Source organism: Colossoma macropomum, unplaced genomic scaffold (genome assembly GCF_904425465.1).
Source record: "Colossoma macropomum unplaced genomic scaffold, Colossoma_macropomum, whole genome shotgun sequence".
NCBI lineage: Eukaryota > Metazoa > Chordata > Actinopteri > Characiformes > Serrasalmidae > Colossoma > Colossoma macropomum.
In genome coordinates, this window is record NW_023494790.1 from 29,140,862 (window position 1) to 29,162,823 (window position 21,962).

At 39.0% G+C, this 21,962-nt stretch overlaps 1 protein-coding gene across 4 annotated transcripts in view; it reads left to right on the plus strand.

Annotated features, from left to right (window-relative positions):
• The window catches only part of plxdc1 (plexin domain containing 1), a 38,058-nt gene that overhangs the window by 11,777 nt on the left and 4,319 nt on the right, over positions 1-21,962 (plus strand). For 3 of the 4 annotated variants that reach the window (XM_036572964.1, XM_036572966.1, XM_036572968.1), the window contains exons 2-11: positions 8,229-8,395; positions 13,314-13,457; positions 13,722-13,791; positions 15,733-15,855; positions 17,280-17,398; positions 18,748-18,847; positions 18,949-19,047; positions 19,155-19,236; positions 19,345-19,405; positions 20,750-20,876. In XM_036572964.1, coding sequence (XP_036428857.1) covers positions 8,229-8,395; positions 13,314-13,457; positions 13,722-13,791; positions 15,733-15,855; positions 17,280-17,398; positions 18,748-18,847; positions 18,949-19,047; positions 19,155-19,236; positions 19,345-19,405; positions 20,750-20,876 — 1,092 coding nt within the window. The remainder of the gene's footprint in view (positions 1-8,228; positions 8,396-13,313; positions 13,458-13,721; positions 13,792-15,732; positions 15,856-17,279; positions 17,399-18,747; positions 18,848-18,948; positions 19,048-19,154; positions 19,237-19,344; positions 19,406-20,749; positions 20,877-21,962) is intronic. The other variant, XM_036572965.1, reaches the window with a different exon arrangement.

The following is a 21,962-nucleotide window of genomic DNA, read 5'->3' on the forward strand; positions in this document are numbered from 1 at the left end:
ATAAAGTCAAATTAAATATATTTAGGGCTGACACATTCTCACACACATGATTTTAACACATGCAACTTAAACATCCTGAAAGTGTCCCAAAACAGATTTTTAAATAGGATGTTAACTGAACAAATCTGGCTAGTTAACAAGCAAAAAGTTCTGCCATTCAGTGGAATATATAGATTTATAAAATGAAAGTTAATCTTGAATGAAATAAAGTAAATAAAATATCTTTGCACATACAAGACAGGTGAAGTGAATTCTTCTTCTTTTCTGTCTCGTTCCTCATGAGGTTTGCATGGCTATGAATCAGCAGTATAGTATGGGCTGCGAGTGTTTACAGCTTATCTGGGGTGAGGAATCTAATGTTGAACGCAGTGAAAACCTGAAAAGCTACAGTCACTTTATGGGAGGGAATTCATTTTGTCAGAAAATTCTACCATTTTACTCAAGGAAATAGCAAAGTTAATTTTTGTCACTCTTATGGGTGATACCTTTGCTCATATGGGGATCCAAGACACCCCCAAGCCCCCTCACTTAAAATCCTAGTAAGGGAGAAGGCCAGGGATGCATTGTTAGTCGGTTGTGCCTGTTCCTCTTGTTTCATTTCTTTGATGCATGGTAAATTTTTGATTAAATTGATGTTTAGAAAGTTTTGAATGGTTGAAGTGTTCGTCACATGTGTGTGCCCTGAGAAAAACAACGATGGTACAAAATAAAACTTCTCCAGTGTGGCTGGCCAGGGCATGTAGTACTGGTATTATAAAAGTAGAAAAGTTGCAAGTGTAGCAGAAGTTTATTTTATTAACGCTACGATTAAAATGATATGAATGATATGAACTTCTAAAATGCATAAATGTCAACAAGAGGAACAAATTGAAATGTACAGACTGTTAATTTTCTCCACAGTAATTCCAATTCTCCATAAGGGAGTGCACTCAAGTACCATTTTTTCTGTATCTTTGAGTGTGAGGAAACCCGCAGCAGCACATACACTTGGAGTCATAAATTTCAAAATGGGAAACAAAATAGTTTATTACCTGAAGGTAAGGCTCAGTGTTATTAAATATGATTTTTGAGTTAAGCTAAAAATTTGACTTGGACTATACGCTAAAGACAGCAAAGGCAGTAGGCACAGAAGGGAGTGCTTCAGCTCTCAAATCCAGAGAAGTCTTTTGGAATTGCATATTTTTCCAAGCAGGCAAACTGTAAAATTCATTTTTTTTTTTTGACATGTAAAATCAATCATTGTTGGCTGTATGTATGGCATTACATCCCCAAACCAAACAACTTTTAGGCATTTTGTAGCCCAGAAAGCCTTCTGTTTACAGAAATTAGTGTTACCTGATAGACTACAACTACCAGAAACTCCAGAACTCAACCTGTGTCACAGCTCTGGGCAGTGGGGAAATCTTGTTTGATATTGCACACATTACATTGTCATAACAGCTCACGAATAATATACTACAAATGACTACAACTTCCATTGGTACTTGGACTTGACAAAATATTTGAATGAAAATTGTACACATGACGATCTATTGCACATGTTGGACCGTGATCTTTTTTATATTCACACAAGATATATTTAGAATGTGCAACAGTATTGTTGTGTTGTACAGCCCTACTGGCCTAACAGTACATTGCATTGACTTAGGAATATCAGCTACTGGTGAACAGCATTATTTAGGCTAACTTACCAACTGTCTTCTTCAATAATGCTAAAGCTTTAGTGCCAAGGCTCTCTAAAACACCATATGTGGCCTGAACATACGTGTCACCTTTTCATGACACACTAATAAAACACACTTAAGAGGTTTAAGTAGTTATTGATTATGGACCAGACTGAAATTATACCCCACTGGTGAAAGGGTTTATTGGGTGATTTGGTGCTCACATCATGACTGGAGTCTAGAATCAAAACATTGACTTTGTTTAGATGTAACACCTTGGCCACGCATTTATTTATAACGTATGTGACTCCTATATGAACCTGGTTAGAGAGTGTGGTTTGGCTGTCCCACAGTTAGAGAATGCTGGGTCATCTTGTTCTCACTTGTTTTCCACTTTATCTTATTAAAGACTGAAAAGCTCTCTTAAGTGCCTTTCCCCTCAAAGTTGTCTGCTTTTAATAAGACAGTAAAGCAGAGCCCTCTGTGTGAAGACACGGTCATGAAGACCTTGGAATTGGGGCTTTGCAGTCAGGCTAAACGCAATAACCCTTTTTGGTTATGTGCCTTGTTTTATTTTTTCTTTTGCTCTATGTTTAACGCTTCTCTCTGCTGCAGTGTGCATGTAGCCTTTTTTCTCTCCTCAGTTTGTTGTGATTCCGAACATATGTGAGGAAAAGCATGCCCATCCTGCTGTTTCATGCGACAGCTGTAAAAGAGCTATGCATTTAATGCAGCTGAAAGCGTGGGCCAAGCCACACATGCCAGTGAAGACATAAGCAGCAGCCTCTGACCTCTTTCATGGAGAACACACATCTGTGCCTGACTGTGTGTATGTGTGTGCCTCTGTGTGTGTGCATGCACACTGAACCACAGACCCAACTATGTAATAACACTAATGCCTCAAAGTGCTTCTTTTACTTTTTGTTTCATTATTTCTCACTCAATTCAGTCGAGTGTGCAGATTCTACACTTTCAACTGTTGCCACATTTTTTGTGTTTGTAGAGACTAATAATAGTCTTCTTTGGAAGCAAAAATGTGTTGGGATGCACCCCCACCCCCACGCTCTGAAGACAGCCTGAAAAATAACTATAATAAATAACATTCGGCTGTGGTTTTGTGATTGTTTATGTGCGCTTTGACCAGTACTGTAAAAAATGTATTGTAAACAAACAATAGTCAGTTTTTTCCTAAAGAGGTATTTTTCTGCATATTTTTAGTGTTAGTGCAGACTACCACCTGTCAGTACAGAATATGTATTAAATGTTAAAATGAATTGCTTTATAACATGTTCTATTGTTCTATATATGTTCTATAACTAAATTTCTGTGTTTTTTAAACATATTGGCATCAGCATCAGTAGAGTTGTCATACACATATCTGCTAATGCTGATACATGAATGTTTTTAAAATTAAGAAATTGGGACTAGATCCACCTGAATTAGCATTACAGAGAATAACATTTATATCTATGGGGTTACAAATACAGTCAAAGTAATAAAAGGCAGAACTTTTAGCACAGCAGCTCAGCATCATCTAAATGTTCTGCTCTTCCAGAGCGCAACAGATACAGTACTGATATCACCCTTCATTTATTTCAGTCGTAGTCAAAACAGCCGTAACTTCATCAAAATATTCATATTCATTTTTCCGGAGATATTTCTGAGGGTATTAGATATGAGATAATCCACTTACATAAGGAAGTGGAAAGTCAAAGGAAATAAGTGAAAAAAACAGGACTTTGCACAACTGGATTTCAAATAATTATTAAAACATGTAGAGAAAATGGGACTCCTAACAACTATGCAAGACCAGGTAGATCACCATCAGATAAACAGTACTTCAAGCTTGCATCTCTGAGAAATAGGAGAAAATCAAGCTCCACTCTTGCTTCAGATCCTTTTCAATCCACAGGTGTTTCTGTCCATCCTTCCACTGTGAGAAGACAACTCTGAGAGGATGTGCAGCTATAAAGAAGTTGTTACTGAGAAAAAGAAATAGATAAAAAAAAGATTTGCACAAAGAAGCTGCTGGTGTTCTCAGAGCAATGGCATGGCCACTCCAGAGTTCAGACCTGAACATCAACATGTTTTCTGCTGTTTTCCCTGACACTGAAAGATGAATAACTTAGACTTAATGGCCATTTTGCCTGGTAAATTATTAAATGTTGGGTGGTCTCTGACTTTTGTACAGTGCTGTATGTCATTATATATTGGTTTGAAATATGATAATAATTAAAAAAAATATATTTTTTAAAAGTAATTATCTACTGCTACTGATATGAGTCTGATATTATAGAGCACCTCCACATACACGTATCTACGTATCATGCCAGTTGAACGTTTTTAGAAAGTCACAATAATAACTCCAGATTTCTAAGGGTGACTTCACTCCATTCACAAAGCTGGTGGAATCTTGGCAAGTGTGTACTGGACAGTGACCGTCCATCCTGTTTCAGAAAACTGGCAGAAACAGACACAGAAGGGGTCTGTGTTACATTGCTGGCCTGCAGCTTACGGGCCGGTGAGCTAATGTTCTTACTTGCTCCATCTCACCATCATTTTCAGACTAATGGCTTTTGAGGGCCAGCTTAATTATGAGGGCACTCCGTTAGGCCGTGTTTTAGAGCTGTGATGAATGGCCTAGCGGATTCACATTAGAAGTCAACATTTTTCAGTATAAAGAGTGTAAAGTGTGGGACTCAACATCATTTTCTTTCAGACTAATGCATTCTGAAGAGGGACTTAATTATCAGGACACTCTTTTAGGCTGTATTTTAGAGCTGTAATGAATTGACCAGGAGATTCACACCAGAGATCAACATTTTTCATTATAAAAAGTGTTAAAGAGCAAGACATGGCTGAGTGAGTCACTCACACTAAGCTGCTTTGGGCTGAAACAACAAAGTTCTAGGCTACAGCTGAGCGAGATGGCAAGGCTGCATTGCGAAGACGATAGGTGGAAGGTGCCTTGTGGCCTTCAAAAAGGGCCAGCTCTAACCTTTTAGAATCCCTAATCAGGATTTGTGGAGGGCTTGCTAGCTGATGTACTGTAAAATAATAAATACCACAAGTGGTCTACATTATATACTTGTGTAACTGGTTAATTGTGTATTGCTGATGCTTGGATGCTTGTTTGAGGTGCTAATAAGTTGCAGTTTATATTACATACAATTTTCTAAGCATTCTGAATTCAGTGGTCTGTCTCTCAAGGCAGTATTTCTTGCTTACTCAGCTAACTTTAACCTTAGTTTGATCTTACCCTGGTGGCAGTGGCGACAGAATTTAATGTTATAAATGCTTTACTTTCTACGTATTTAGGTGTTATTTTCTTTTCCTTCTTGGATGCCTCATGTTTCACACAATTGTGTTTTCATCATAAACATCACACTTTCATGCACATGCAAACAATAATTAATCACAGCCTAAGAATCTGAACCTGAATTAACAGACAAAGTTGTTATCTGTTGTTCTAAAAAGAGATAGGCGCAGCTTTGTTTGTTAGGTTTTGCGAAATTGAAGCTGAAAGCCCGTCTATGCTGAGACAAACCCCAGATCCACTACTTCTTGTTGTCCAACTACAAGCCAAAACAATTAACACCACAAAACACCAAAACATACCTTCATCTTTAAGCCTTTTCTCCTCATCTTCTCTTTTTCTTTTCTGTTTTTCGGCTCCAAATGTGTCCATTCTTTTTTGAGATGTTCCTTTTTTCCCTCTTTTACTCGAGCATCTTAGACAACATAATGGTAGTTATAACACAGAAGTTGTTAGGTGGCCCCCTGGTGGCTTGAGGGGCCTGAGCAGCTGCTTATATTAGATAGAACTAGTGCTGCCTTCAAAGCAAGGATGTAGTTTGCTGGTCAGCATTACATTATGAAAGCCAGAAAGAGAGAGTAGATAACAGCACTTCATCCAGAGTTCTCGTAATGGGAAGCTGTGGAAATGGTCCAGTGAAGCCCTGCAATATCTTTCACATCGCTGGAAAGAATGACTTGGCAGCAGGACAGATTACCTCAAGGCCCTGTTCTTCAGCTCAGTTTTGAAATACCTTTGATGAACTCACCTTCACCTGCCAGAAAAACAGCCGAGCCGGGTCACTGAATGTGCCGGGTGGTTTGTGTGTGTGCTGTATGAGCTTCTGCTGTCTGCTGAGTCTCATTGTGCTGTCACTATCAGTACGAGATGAAGGTGTCAAAGTGAAATGTGTCCATGTCTTTATTCGTGAGTTTCTTACACTATCGTGCTGTACCGAAGTCCCCTGTGTCTTGTCTGTAAAGGTTTTTTTTTTTTTGGAGCAGGTCGGCGTCTTATTTCCAGTCCCAGTCTGCACAGTTTTATTTCTACATCAATCTCTCTGTGCCAGTACATCTGTCAAACATACAAACACATCAGCCTTCACTCATCCACAACTCACACACACAGAAAAAAATCTAATAATATTCCCCGACCCTCAGAGGCAAAGTACTTCTAGCTCTGCATAAGGTTTGTATTAAAGTGGGAATTCCACCAATTTTAGTGCATTTCTGCTAAATTTAATTGCTGACATGGCAACCAAAGTCATGCAGAGTGGTTTGATGCGAAATGGTCCATTGTAAAGAAACTCACCAAATTAGATTTCTTTACAGCGGTGGTGATAGAAACCAGGGCTCACGATATGCCCTGTCTCATGCAAATATAGCCATTTTATTGACTGTCCAAAATGATCAGTGAACATACGCGTGTCTTCTGAGTTTTTGTATGTAATGTTGATAATGGTGTCATGTCATAAACCAATGGCTCAGACAGCAAGCCATGTATTCATAACTATTTCATGTAATACATTTCTGTGGGGGAGCTTTTAGAGGCATTAAACTCTTCTGACATCTGGTCCCTATCACCACAACTGTGAACAATTCTGACTCGGCAATTTCTCTAGAATGGAGTATTTCACATCAATACACTCTGAATGACTTTAAATTTTAATGATTAAATCAAGTAGAAATTATGAAAATCGGTAAAATTTACAGATTTGGAGTTTGAGGGCAGAGTTGTCTTACATGGATTACTTTTTGGGCTTTTACTACCATCACACAATTATTATTATTTACTAACAACACACAATTATTTCATGTTTATTCCAAGCTACACATGCCTTATTCAAAGAACCAACTAATATAGGTTTATGTGTGCACACATGAGAGTAACAATGCCCATTCTCATGGAATAATGGATAAACTGGCCTAGATTAAGTTGCACTTAGACGTAAAATGTTGTCTCAGTACCTTTAAGTTTGTTACTGATGCAGGAAAATGTGACACATCTCAGTATTTTCGTTGCATCTGTAAATTCTGAGATTATGTTTATATCACGTCCATAGATTAGCATTCTTTTTACAGTGCAGAGATGGAGCACCAATATGGCTACCAAATGGCTTCACATCACTATATAGAATCATATCTGTCAGCAGCTATCAAGATCTCTATTATGAATATATATGGTTCTCCTGTAATATCTGTTATCAGCATGCTTTCTTCACCATTCTTGCATCATTCCACTGACCACTGGTTCCTCAGTAAAATCAGTGGTCGCTTTACTCTGCTGCTGCTGCTGCTTATCATGAGCCATACTTAATTCTACATTTAGATACAAATTTATGAAAGTTTCGAACACAATTAGTTTATATGCAAGCCATATTTGTTTCCATTTTATTTTAACAGAACCCTCAAAGTTGTCTGCAATCGTGATATTGTCGCTGTTGATCATCACAGCCATTATTACAGCTTCCGTTCTTTTCAAGAGGCTTGCTTCCAGTTTTTCAGAGAAATTTGCAGGGATATTTTTCCATACCTCCAAAGTTCAGTCTTGGTTGGTTGTGTTTTCTGCTCCTCACAATTCAAGTAATCCCAAACACATTCATTGGTGTTGAGGTCTGGACTCTGGGGCAGTCAGTCCATTCTGAGAACACCACCAGCTTCTTTGTTTGATTTGAAAATCATCTACATTTTTTTGTCTTTTTACTTTTCACAGTAAGAGCTTCTTGTCAGCTACACATCCTTTCAGACTCATAGTGTTGAGTTGTCTTCTCACAGTGGAAGGATGGACAGCAACACCTGAGAGATCTGACACAACAGTGGAGCTTGACTTTCTCTCAAAGATGAAAGATTTAAGTACCGTCCATCTGACTGTTGGAGATCTTGTCAGAACTTACTTCAGATTCAGATGCAAAACTTTATTGTCCATCATTACACAACAGAAATTTGTCTTTGATGTGCTGCAGCACATACAACATCTTACTTACATACACAATATTCACACACTTAAGTACAACCAGCTGAGCACAATTAGATGATTTAATTTAAAAAAATGTTGTGTACTTTTTATCTGATGTTGACCGTTTTGGTGGTCTTGCATGGTTGATAGGGGTCTCATTTACTCATTTTATTATTTTTTTAACCTCAGTTTTGGAAGATTCTATTTTTAATAGAAATTGCAGTGCTTCTGGTATTAATTACATCTTGGTTAGTATTTATGCGTATGTGCTTTTTGTTGTGTGTCAAATTAAAATGGATTGGGTTTTTTCTCAGGTCCACTCTATGGCCGATCACCTCGGTTAGATGGAGACCCCTCAGCTTTACAGAGAGTCAGGAGAGACCAGCAGGAGTCCAGCAGGCGCTCACAGAACAGGGCGGGCCAGGAGGCATCGACAGGCCTGGCTATAGACACGCTGCCTGACAACATGACGAACGTGGTGGTGAGTTAATGCAAACCAGACCTGATTTCTCTTTTCTTCTCTTCTCCTCATGTATTTTCACTTTTCTCCTCTCCTCTCCTACATTAGTCCTTCCTGATTCTGCTACTGTCTGAATGTCACCTGCTGTAATCCACTCCAGCTCTGCTCTTTTCTTAGCACTCATTCATAACATGATGCTTCAATGAGCGCTCAGCATTCACATCACTCAGGTCTGCTCTTCTATCAGTCATTGATCTTTTGAAAGTTTCAGACTCAGAGGCTGAGATGTTTGCATTATCAGGTTTATCATCATTGTGTACATGTACAGTGTGCTTTAATGAGATGTGGAAAACCTCCTAATGGTCTGCAGTGAGGTTCAGTAAAGGCTTTGAGGGATCGCTGCTTTTTGCGGGGGAATGATGAAATGAAGCAGATGAAAGTGCATGTACTGATCGCTCTTTAAATATCCCAGTGGGAGGACCAAGACAGCTTGCAGCAGCCTCCGGTGTGTGGGTTTATTTAAGTCTTCCTCAGTATTTTTTAGCTCACTAACAGTCACATAAGAATAATTTCCATAAACTATGTTATGCTTCCCGCTCCTCAAAAACAAATTCAAACCAGATTTACTACAAGCTGTGCCAACAGAGGTTTTTTAAAGCATCCTGGTGTGTTCAGCATGTCAGTGTGTATAGTGTGTATGTGTGCATATGATTTTGCCAGTTTGTGTGTGTGCACGTTTGTTTTTGTACATTTTCCGAAGAAAAATGTCTTGAATGTGTAGGAAAACAGATAGAAACAGGGGAAAAACTCTGGAGCAGAAACATATTCCTGACATTGTACATGATTTTTCATCATATTTCAAACATGGAGAAAACTCAAGACAGATGACTTGATAAAATATGTATGTACATAGATATTTACAATATATTATTTATCATTTAATAACTTCTTGTTCACAGCACATTGAAATGAACATGATAAAATCATTGAACAATACCTTTTGGTGAATAGACAGTTTTGCATGGTAGGATATGCAGTACTGTGTCTTAGAATCCAAAGCACATTATTTAAAACCATTTATCTCTGCAGGGAGTGCCATTTTACTTGTAAAGCAACATATACCATTAGAATAAATGTAAATAAACACAATACATATAAAATAACAAAAATGCCTCTATGCTTTTATTAAATTTTTCCACTTTTTTAGGAGACTTACTTTCAGTTTTTCAAAGAAATCCACAGGGTTTCAGTCTTAGAAGTTGGTTGCATTTTTAGCTTTGCCTCATCCAAGTAATCCTGGATCCAAGTAAAGTCAGGACTCTGGGGGTGGACAGCCAATTTTTATGACAACACCAGCAGCTTCTTTGTTTGATTTGCAATTCTGTTGTTTTTCTCTATTTCCTTTTCTCAGTAACAGCTTCTTGACAGCTACACATCCTTTCAGACTCATAGCGTTAAGTTGTCTTCTCACAGTGGAAGGATGAGTAGAAACACCTGTGGATTTTTTCAGATTTGAAGCAAGAGTGGGAGCTTGATGTTCTCCTCTCTCTCAAATATGAAAGCTTTAAGTACTGTTTATCTGATGGTGACAAAACTTCTGTTTTTTCACACACATATATATATATATATATATATATATATATATATATATATATATATATATATATATATATATATATATATATATATATATATATATATATATATGTCAGTGTGTCCCCATATCCTCACATAAAAACAAGTGTGTGTGTGTGTGTGTGTGTGTGTGTGTGTGTGTGTCTGAGCACGTAAACCTTTTTTTTTTGGAACATCCTTTCATAACCAACCCTGTGATTTTCATTTCTGTAATGCTTTGTGGGTGCTTTTTGGTTTTGTTTAGAAGTTCTCTGGGCAGCTTTTAAACTCTTAGTGGGCATTCTTGGCCTTGACCATCATCCCTGGTCAGAGAGATGTTGTGTGCTGCAGGGAGAGGAGAGGATGGCACCTCTTCTGGAGCTGGAACTGGAGGTTTCCCCCAGAAACACAGGCTCAAATCAGAGAATCTGGGTCGCAGCCTGTTATATAGAGCACTGCTGCACTGTGTGTGTGTGTGAGAGAGAGAGAGAGAGGGAGAGACAGAGAGACAGAGAGAGGGAGACTGCTTTTAACTGCTCTACTTTCTACTCTTCCCCATACCTTTCCACTATAGTGCCTCTATCCTTCTCTGTCACCTTCAGCCACAGGGTGCATTAATAACACAGCAGAGATCTGGACCGCAAACACCTTTACACACACATACACATATGCAGTGATACACATGCAACATCCCAATCTCATCCCATCTCTCTCTCTCTCTCTCTCTCTCTCTCTCTCTTCACATTCCATCATATATCCAATTTTTCCCACTCCAGGCATTCCGTGGCCCGTCTTTAATGACCTCCCTGCATGTATCTGATGTAAACTGTTTGTCGTGTCACTGCGACAAAAGAACTGAAAATAATCATGACTTACGGCTTTCTTAATCCCACAGCACAATTCATTGTGGTGTATTATGTGAGCGTTTCAGATTGAAACCATATGGGGATGAGTTTGTTCCAGGTGCATTAATGAATAAATTCAGTTAACATTTTGACTGATGTGATGTTATCTGGGTTTGGTGTTCTCTCTTTTCTCCTCCATGCTTTCTTGCTTTCCTTCTTTCACTCATGCTTTCCTGCTCCAGGTGTCTCAATGTGGTCTGTCTATTTACTTTTGCCTCTCTTAGGACCAGACATACGAAGTCTTTGGGCAAGTTTCCGGTGCAAATAAGAATGTATGAAACTGGCGTATGAGCCAAAGGAGTCACTAGGGGATTTCTGAGGCAGTTCTGAGAGTTGAAATAGTGTTACTCTGTTGAAATACTGTTATTCTCTTGGTAAATGTTCTTTCAGCACATGTTTGAGGCCCGTGCCTCTGTGTAGTCGCCCTTACTGCTGCCATTGTTAAAGAAAGTCAACAACATGCCATTCAGACAGTGCCGCAAATTTACGCCTGGTCTTAAAAGATGGTGAAAATTTCACACAAATATGGCCAGCACTGCTCAAATTGGAGTATATTAAACAGAATATATAATCAGCCACATTTACAATATCGCCATTTATTTGTGTGCAATCATCACCCAAATGCATGTGCATGGGGGAGACATTTTCTGCATTTTTTACAGTAATTGATGATGTTTCGCATTAGCCTCTTTCCCCGTAGTGGCCATCGACTCTGATATATTTAGTTAATGTAAACAAATAAAACACCTCCATGTAACACTGTTTTTAACTACTAACTCTCTGTGTGTGAAGTATTGTGGCTCTGAGTTGAACTGCTAGTGAGGAATGAGGGGTGAAAGGGAAGGAATTGAGAACCCCCTGCTGTGAAAACAGTGAATATCACTCCACTAAAATGGCCATGCTGAGATAAAAAATAAAGATAAACAATAGCATTAAATTGGAAAAATAGCATTAATATTTAATTTAAAAACTTGATAAATGTTGACTTGCTTGCTCACCAACAAAGATGAAAATCCAGTTTGACTCTACTTCAATATTCCATCAATATATTTTCCATCAACATTTTTGAAGAAAAAAAATGCATAGTTCGACTGAGGGACCTCAAAACAGGAGAAAATTGCATTTTATGGCCACTGTGAAATGGGGCTAATAATTTGAATGGCTTCATTCCAAAAGCTAGGCTGCAGCTGACGAGGTGAGAGCTCAGTAGCACTGTCCTATGAAGGCTCCTGGTCTGTATTGCGTAATGCAAAACAGAATGGTTTAGCACGACTGCTTTGTCATGTCATCAGAAAGGAGTAAATTTAATAGAGAAAATACTGCTGAGGTGAATGATAGTAAGCTGGCATGTAAAACACTGATGTAAATGAAATGCTGTCCTGCAAGATAAAAACTGTTCAACTGACTAAAAGCATTGTGTGCCCTTCATTCAATTTACACTTAACTAAAAAAAATAACAAAAAACTTGTTAAACTTTCTTTGAGTCAGACATGAATGTAAAAAAATGTTGTTATGGGCAACAGAAACCATGAAAGTAGCATCCTTAAAAATTGTTGAAATGTAGGCTGCATTTCGCGGCTGTATTTTTATCCTAAAATGTTGAAAAGGAAAAAAAGTAAAAGAGAGGAAACTGGTAGTGTACAGGGCAGTTATTCCCTTAAAGGAGCAGTGTGTAGGATTTAGTGGCATCTAGTGGTGAAGTTGGAGATTACAGTCAACAGAATACCCCTCCCTCACCCTTCCCTTTCCAAGCGTGCAGTAGAACCTACGACCGTGATGTTTTTGAGGATTCATGCTGTCTTGCTTTTTCTTGTGCTAAATAATACGTACAATCTTCCATTTGTCAAAATGTGGGTTCTTAGACTTCTCACAACACAAAACGGTTAGCCAGCACTGCAGCAGCCACTGATTCTTCTTCTTTCTATGTCTTTCAAAAGGTGCTGTAGCGCCACCAATTTCAAGCTGCTGCTTCAATGTAACAACGCAAAATGTATGTAGATATGAAGGGCTCATTCTGAGCTAACGAAAACACAATGATTCTTACTTAAATTAAGTCTCAGACGTAGTACATCTTAAAGTTATTGTTTAATAACTACGTGGACTACACTGCAAATTAGTCCAGTTATTCTTACATTACAGGCCATTTAAGGGGTTATGGTTTTTGTAATCAGTATCAGTAAAACTAAATAACAATATTGTTGTGTGACACCAGTACCAATATACTAGTATAGACCATCTATTGTCCAGCACTAAGTTTAGCCTTGTATACCAGTTTCATACATAACACATGGTCAGAACATGTCTTTTTTGTGCCTGAAAGCTGTCACTAAAGGCTTTGTACATCGGGCCTTCAAACTTAGTACATCATCGCGCTCTCTCTCTCTCTCTCTCTCTCTCTCTCTCTCACCTCTCTCTGTTAGGAGGACTCTAAAACGTATTATTCATGGCGTAGTTTTGGTCCAGGCGACAGACGGACTCCGGAGCTCTGGGTGGACCTGAATTCAGTCCAGCAGGGTCAGGTCCGAGTGCATGGCATTCTGTCCAACACACACCGACAGGCAGCGGTAAGACACTCATACATAAATACACCTAGAAAAATCTATGCAACAGCACTTACATGCAGGATTCATGTTGAAGGGTGTGGTTACTAGCACAGGCAAACATCTCGTTTTGCTTCATAATTAAAGTCTTCTTTGGTCATTTTTATGTTCACTCCCACCTTTCCTGTTTTTCTCCTGTCCTCCTTCTCTCTCTCTGTCTCTCTCTCTCTGTCTCTCTCTCTCTGTCTCTCTCTCTCTCTCTCTCTGTCTCTCTTTCTCTCTCTCTAGCGGGTGGCTCTGTCTTTTGACTTTCCCTTCTACGGACACCAAGTGAGGCAAATCACCATAGCAACTGGAGGTAGTGCACTTACACTCAGTTAACCTGTAGTTTCTGTTCTTTCACAGCAGATCAACATAGCAGGTCAGTGTATGACAGGTCAGTATATAGCAGGTCAGTGTATGACAGGTCAGTATATAGCAGGTCAGTGTATAGCAATTTAGTGCATAGCACGTCAATGTATAGCAGGTCACTGCATAGCAGGTTTAGTGTAAAGCAGGTCAGTATGTAGCAATTCAGTGTATAGCAACTTAATGTATAACAGGTCAGTGCATAGCAGTTCAGCATATAGCAGGCCAGTGAATAGCAGGTCAATGTACAGCAAGCCAGTGTATAACAGGTTAGTGTACAGCAGGTCAGTATATAGCAGGTCAGTGTATAGCAAATCAGTGTACACCAGGTCGGTGTATAGCAGGTTGGTGTGTAGCAGGCAAATGAATAGCAAGTCAGTGTATAGCAGGTCAGTACATAGTAGGTCAGTGTATAGCAGGTCAGTACATAGTAGGTCAGTGTATAGCAGGTCAGTGTATAGCAGGTCAAAGCATAGCAGGTCAGTGTCACGCCTTAGGCTAATTCGGACTTCATTTCCCAGAATGCGTCGGGAGATCACATGTCTGGGCAGCGTCCTACAGACTCGGAGTTCAGCATGAACTCCAATAACCACAATCCTTCAGGAGATCACATGACTGTGGACAACCACTCACGCACCTATCAGCGTTCGCAATCCCCTGAATATGAGTGTATGCACCTGTGTCTAATATCATATGATCCCTTTAGTTTAGTATTTAAGCCCGGGCTTTAGTACTAGTCAGTGCGAGGTATTGTTTCATTCAGAACTTACTGAGCGTTTTCTATATTGTTATTGCTACCTGTTATGACCCTTGTTTCGATTTCCTGACCGTGTCTTTTGCTACTCCCTTTTGTATTTTTGCCGGATTGTTTTTGGACCTGTGTTTTTGACCCTTTTGCCCGATCTTCTGACTACGTCTTTCGCTTCTCCCTGTGGTTTCGTATGCGTAGTGTTACGATCACTATCGTGATCCTGTGTTGTCTTTTGGCTCCGACCCATGCTTGCTTTTTGGATACGATTTTGCTGTACTATAATAAAACCTGGTTTGCCCTTTTTATCCGCGAGCGTCTGGATTCTGTCACAGCGTCACAGTCAGTGTGTCTACACTTCAACTATTAACTTTATCTATGCTGTGCACTGGCAGAATCCATTCCCCCTAATGAAAATTTAACAACACTTTTTCAGAGTCACTTTTTAACATTGAGTTTTCCATTTTGAGTGCTACAATACAGACCTGGGCTGTGATCCATCAGTGTGACCTTTCACATGAATACAAAACACACACCATAGAGATTAACAGTACGCTGTAAATTTAGGTATTTTGACTAAATGAGTTTGTGCTACAGTTTCTCACTTGGTTCAATGGATTTTTTTTCTGGTGTTTTGTAAAGCATGTTTGAAGATAAATAATAATCCAGCAATTTGTGCGAAGGCTGTATTCTTGGGTCAATAACAGCAGGCCTAGTCATTTTCCTGTCTTCTAAGGGCAGTGTAGATTCTTTCTTTTTTCTTTCATGAGCTATTCTTTACCTAAGGAAACTTTATAATGATAATGGTCTCCCCATATTGACTGCTTCTTAAATTAGCATGAGAAAAATGGAACACTAATGAGGAGGACTTTATTAATTAAAGATTCCTTCTCGCCTATCTTTCACTGATGGGAAAAGTGACCATGAATCTGTCTGGCTGCAGCCCAATGTATCCCAGATCCACCAGTCTGCTGCACTAATTAATTTTTGTAATTATTTTCATATCGTTGAAAGGAAATGGATTTGTACCACAGTGGAATATAATAGAATGATCTTTAATACTTGAGATATTTTTCTACATATTAAAATATCTCATTGACTTCAGTTGGAAACCTTCATTTTTGAACTCTTGACCTTCCACAGGCTTCATCTTCACTGGTGAGATTACACACCGCATGCTGACAGCTACCCAGTACATCGCTCCACTCATGGCCAACTTTGACCCCAGCTTCTCCAAGAACTCCACTGTACGCTACCTGGACAATGGTGAGTGAGGTCAGATAAAGACTATGTGAGTATATTTTAATGCACAGCTTCTGTTTATTTGCTGAATTTAACATATTGAAAAATATTAAAACTGAAAATGTGGCCTGTGAAAAAACTAAGGCACATTTTATATTTATGTTTTAGTTTTGTCCAATATGTTGAATTTAGCAAATAAACAGAAATTGTACATTAAAATAATCTCACAGTCAAACTTCTGCATACGACTGTAACTCTGTGAATGGCTGAGGAAAAAGTAGATTACTGTCCTTACAACTATACTTGACTGCAAATTTTATTTGTTGAATGCAGGAGCTATACAATGTATAATTCTTGCAGTGAAATTCCTGGTGGCAAGTTCCAGAGCTGTGCAAAAAACTACAACAAGAAGTACAAGACAAAATGCATAAATACAGTTCAACATGTAAGAGACATAACACACATTATTTGTTCAAAAGTATCTGGACAATCCAAATAATAAATGAATTCAGCTACTTTCAGGAGCACAGCTGCACACACAGCTTGCAAAATCCCCATAGGAAAGCTTTGGAGCTCTGGAGAAGCCGCACTACCTTAGCTCTGTCTTTGATCACCATGAGTCAGCTAGATGGATATAAAGCCTCCCCCAACATTGAGCAGTGGCACTGTGTTCTCTGGAGTGATGTAGCACCATGTAGTACCTGTGGGATGTGGGGTTTGTGGTCCAGAACTAATAATGCATCATTAGTTCTAGACCACACTAAAGCTGTTGTGGCTGAATGCAATCAAATCCTCACAGCAATGTTCCAACATCTAGTGTAAAGTCTTCTAAAAGAGTAGTGGCTGTTACAGTAGTAATGGGGGAACAAACTATTTTTATTATTGTTCCCTATCACTACTCTTAATTTCAGAAGAAATGTTGGACAAGCAAACCTTTGTAGCACAGGTGACAAATAAAAGTATTGTCATCTGTCAAAATTGTGTTTAAGTACATAAGGACAGTAGGATGCATTACTGCTACTGAGTGCTGAGTGCTGCGTGCTTGGCGAGCTGGTGAGCTCATTGGCTGAGTAAAGTGGTCTGCGCTCATAGTCAGGAACGTAAATGAGGCTCTGTTTGAAAATCCTGTAACTGGAGATTGTGTTCAAAAATATAACAGCTGTGTTGAAATATTGTGTGTTGTTCTGTGTTCAGAAAATAGGTGCATGTTTCTGTATAAAAATGATTAAGCATTTAGAAACCATGATTTTGCATATGAGCCCAAATTATGAGCCCATATGAGCCCAATTATTTCGGACTCACTCGGGAGAGCCCTCTAGCATTTGTCAAACCAGGAAGACATTACTGAGAGGCAGTTCTCCTCACTACAAATTCTCTGGTATATTTACCTAAATACTAAACTTCTGAGCTGTGAATATTGACCTGACCTTTGACCCCTGGTCCTCTAGGTGAGGTGTTTGTGGTGCAGTGGGATAAGGTGAGGCTGCAGGGCAGAGAGGCAGAGGGATCCTTCACCTTCCAAACCGCTCTCCATCGCAACGGCACCATCGTCTTTGGCTACAGAGACGTGAGTCCTTCCACTGGTTAATATTGTCGACTCAGGGGAAGCAAAATAATGATACAAGCTTCCTATGGAGCCAAGAAACATAAGAAAACCTAAGAAAAACACTTGGCAGCAGCATGTTCGGGCTGTAGACCAGAAATTCAAATATGCTGGAGCAGGAAGGTTCCAGGTTAATTCCCAGAGTGAGCACAAAAGATGTTGGCCCACTCCTCACTCTCAGCTTGTCTCCTTTTTTGTGATAAAATTGTTATAATTTTAAACATAAGCAACAACAATACCCCAGAGGTAAAATTGGCAAATATAAGTTACAATATCAGACTGAAGCATAATCCAATCCCCCACTCCCACCCCACCCCACCCCCACCAAAGTCAACCCAATAATATTTCTCATTAAAGCAAAAACTGCTGCAAACGATGATTGGAAGGTAGTAGCCACTGATGAGCATGATGTCATTAGCACATTAACTGGTGCATATAAGATTTCATTCACAGTCAGCATAACTTGCGGAATTATTATTGAGTTATTAATCGTATTATTTAGTAAATGAATAGTAAAAATAGTACATTTATATTGAGCAAGCATCCTCTAAACAATTTGTGGCCACTTTCCTTTGATTTAGTTTTCTTTTTGAAAGCAGGGGCGGTAGCTATCCTACACAGCTCTGTCTAGACTAAATTGTTTCAGTGGCACCACTCAAAATGTGACCACATAATCATTTCCTGACAAAGAAAACGGGCTACCTAGCAGGCATGCAAAGACAGAAAGACTATTGCTGGATTAGGCTGGAAAGTGAACAAATATTATTTGTCAAAAAATCTAATCACTTACACAGAAATATAATAGCTTACTTGCAGGAGAACAAGCTGTCAGCTCTTCTAGGAGCCTATCAAAATAGCAAGTCAGCAAATTAACTTTTAATGTAGTCTGGCGAAATATCAGGTATATGCAGTCTGGCAGAAAGTAGCTAGCTAACATATTTTTATCAAAATGTTCTTTTTACACATGTAACAACAACATTTTTTACTGCATGATAGTTAGATTATTGTTGTAATATCTGTGTGCACATGTACAATTTTATGTACTTGTTTAATGTGGACTCCAATTTCTGTAGCTTGTACCTAACGCAGGAAACAAGTCTCCTTGAGCAAAGCACTTACCCCATGATGCTCCAGGGCCGCAGCATGATATCGCTTTGAAAAAGAGATGAGATCACTTAATGGGTTCTGCCATGCATGCCGTAAATACCTTAATTAAATGGCCAACACTTCAATTACTGGGTCAGAGTTATTCTCAAAGATGTAACACAGGCATAAGGCACATGCAGTTCCTTCTGACAGTCTTCTGTCATTAGGTTCCTTTACCTGTGGAGAAGATTAACTCTACTGAGCACCCAGTGAAGGTGGGCCTGTCTGATGCCTTCATGGCCCTTCTCGCTTCCCCACAATCGCCAGGTTAGTTTCTTTTCAACACCTCTTTTAAGCGTCTTTCCAAAAGCCTTGATTCTCATGGGATTAGTCCTGAAATTGCTAATAGAGTTTCATTCACATCTCAGCAGATGCCAAAAGGAGGACAATCTACGAGTACCATCGTGTTGAAGTGGACACTTCTAAGATTGTTAACCGCTCTGCTTTTGAGTTCACCCCGTTACCCAGTAAGTGCGTGGTGCTCCATAAAGGCCAGATTTATCACTACTCCCCTAGAGAGATGGATTAGTTTTTAAAAATGTTTTCTCCATTCCTTCCATGTTGATTTGTTCAGCCTGTCTACAGCACACCACCTGTGACCAGTGCCTGCACTCTAACCTCACCTCAGGCTGTGGCTGGTGCAACGTCTTGCAGAGGTAGGAACAATGCAGGCCTTGAAAGGTTCAGTTTACTACATTTCTGTAGTTCTAAAGTGCTTTTTCATGAAATTTTGTGTACATGCTTACATCTTTGTTGTTTTTCAGGTGTTCAGATGGGATAGACAGACACAGACAAGAATGGCTTGACTTCAGCTGCTCAGAGGAGGTAGAAGGACAACTAAGAACACATCCCAGCTCTGCTGATTATACACAAGGCTGCCCTGCCTTTACTACTGTTCTATTTGAATGAGACATCTGCACTGACCAGCCACTTTATTAAGTACACCTCCTTGTATCTACACACTTCATGCATGTTATCAGCTCCATTTGCCATATAGATGCACTTCGTAGTTCTACAATTACAGATTGTAGTCCATCTGTTTCTCTGCATACTTCTTTATCCCTCCTTTACCCTGTTCATCAATGGTCAGGACCCCCTCAGGACCACCACAGAGCAGGTATTATTTGGGTCACGGATCATTCTCAGCACTGCAGTGACACTGACGTGGTGGTAGCATGTGAGTGTGTGCTGTGCTGGTATGAGTAGATCAGACACAGCAGTGCTGCTGGAGATTTTAAAGACTGTGGCCACTCACTGTCCACTCTATTAGACACTCCTACCTTCTTGGTCCACCTTATAGATATAAAGTCATAAACAATAGTTTATCCGTCGCTGCACAGTTTGTGTTGGTCATCCTCTAATCCTTCATCAGCGGTAAGAGGATGCTGCCCACAGGTCACAGTTGGCTGGATATTTTTGGCTAGTGAACCATTTTCAGTCCAGCAGAGACAAAACCTCCAGCAGCACTGCTGTGTCTGATCCACCACCCAAATAATACCTGCTCTGTTGTGGTCATGTGGGGGTCCTGACCATTGCTGAATAGGGTAAAAAGGAGCTAACAAAGTGTGCAGAGAGACAAATGGACTACAGTCTGTAATTGTAGAACTACAAAGTGTACTTGTACAGTAAATGGACCTGATAAAGTGAACAAAGACTGTAGATACAAGGAGATGTACTTAATGAATGGTGTGTGTAAAATCTACTTTTTGCAGTTTTCCCATTATCCTGAATGTAGTTGATCAGCAAAAACATGTTTTGTACCTGAAGTTCATTAGCTTTGCACTAGAATTACAAGGCTAATATAGCTAGCAAGTAGTGAAAGCTCAAATCCCACCAAATAGCATTGTGTGAACTCCATGCCTAGGCCTGTCATAGTCATAATTTTTTTTACAGAATGAATTGCCATATAAATAATTGCTATCAGTAATTAAACTGTCTTTTTTGTAGTACAAGTCTAATACAGCCAACTTGGCTGATTAGCTGTCTTGCTTTCTAGCTCTTGACACTTTGATCATTACATTATAATTTATTTTATTTACAGTTGTATATTGTTTGAACACCCCTGGTCAAATGACACGCATTGTTTAAGTGAAAAAAAGTTAACAAAGGGCTCAAAGTTTGCAATGGCCCTGGCTGTAATACTTAACGATCCCTCTCCTGTGTGCTCAGGCGAAAGAGGGCACATGTGAAGATTACACTCAGGGAGGTGCAGACAGCTCCATCAGCCCATACAGCTCCTCTGCTCCTGCAGCCACGCCCTCTCCTGCAGCCAGACCAGGCAGCCCTGTCACTGAGGGTGAGTCATCTTACTTTTACTTCTCACATACAGTACTGTATATGGGCCAGTCTACTGAATTAACTCTAACTGTGGTCCCACAGTAAAAAAAATAAAAAAAACAATAAAAACAATGAAGTATTCAGACCGGACAAGGATTATGTTATGATGTATTTAACCCAAAGCAATAACTGAGATAGTAATAACATAAATGTATACAAAGTCATCATTTTTAAAATACTTTCTATTGGGAAGTGACAGTCCCAAACCCTAACCCCTAAATTTACACTTGTCAAAATAATACTTTTTTTTTTCCTTTTTTAGATTTTTATTATTTTTATTATTTTTAAGTGTAGTTGAAAGATTTAGATTCATCATGAGTTTAATTTTGAAATAAAATGTTTACATGTCGATATCAAAACAAAGAGTTTTAGTTCAGAGGCATAATCTTATTTTAGCTACACCTCTGCATTGTAGAGCAGGAAGTGAGACCTCATCCCTGTCCCTCATGGCCACACGGGGAGCAGTTAGATCTCATTGTTTTGAAGTAAATATGTCCCAAAGTCTGAAAATCATTGGGTAACATTCAAAATTATCACTACCAAAACATGTTTTCTGCAGTAAATTAACATTTTTTGTGTTTTAACCCCTTAAAACAGGCCCAAAGTTTTATTACACACTTCTACAACCTAAGGATAGCTCAACCAGTTTGCACTGAAGTCCCTGTAATTACTGAATAATAAGCCTTAGTATGTAATACGACTCGCATTTTCAGGGGTTAATGAAAAATATTATAATTTTATGTGTGTTCAAATGTCTGCTAGTCATGTATTGGGTAGCATTTTTGAGTTTGAGCTCAAAGTTAGCTAAAAGTATCACTGCCAAAATATTTACTACTAAAACATTTGATAGAGTTGTTATGATTGTTTTGTTAGTGACAAAATGGAATGTTCAATCATTTGTTTCAATAAAATAAACATACCTAAGGTATAAGGTATGAAAGAATTTTAGTTTAAAGTCCAAGTCAGTAAAAAGTCCAATATGTGTTTTGAACTCTGACTTTGAACCAATTCAGTAGAAAGTTCCACTTATGACTTATTCCATTGT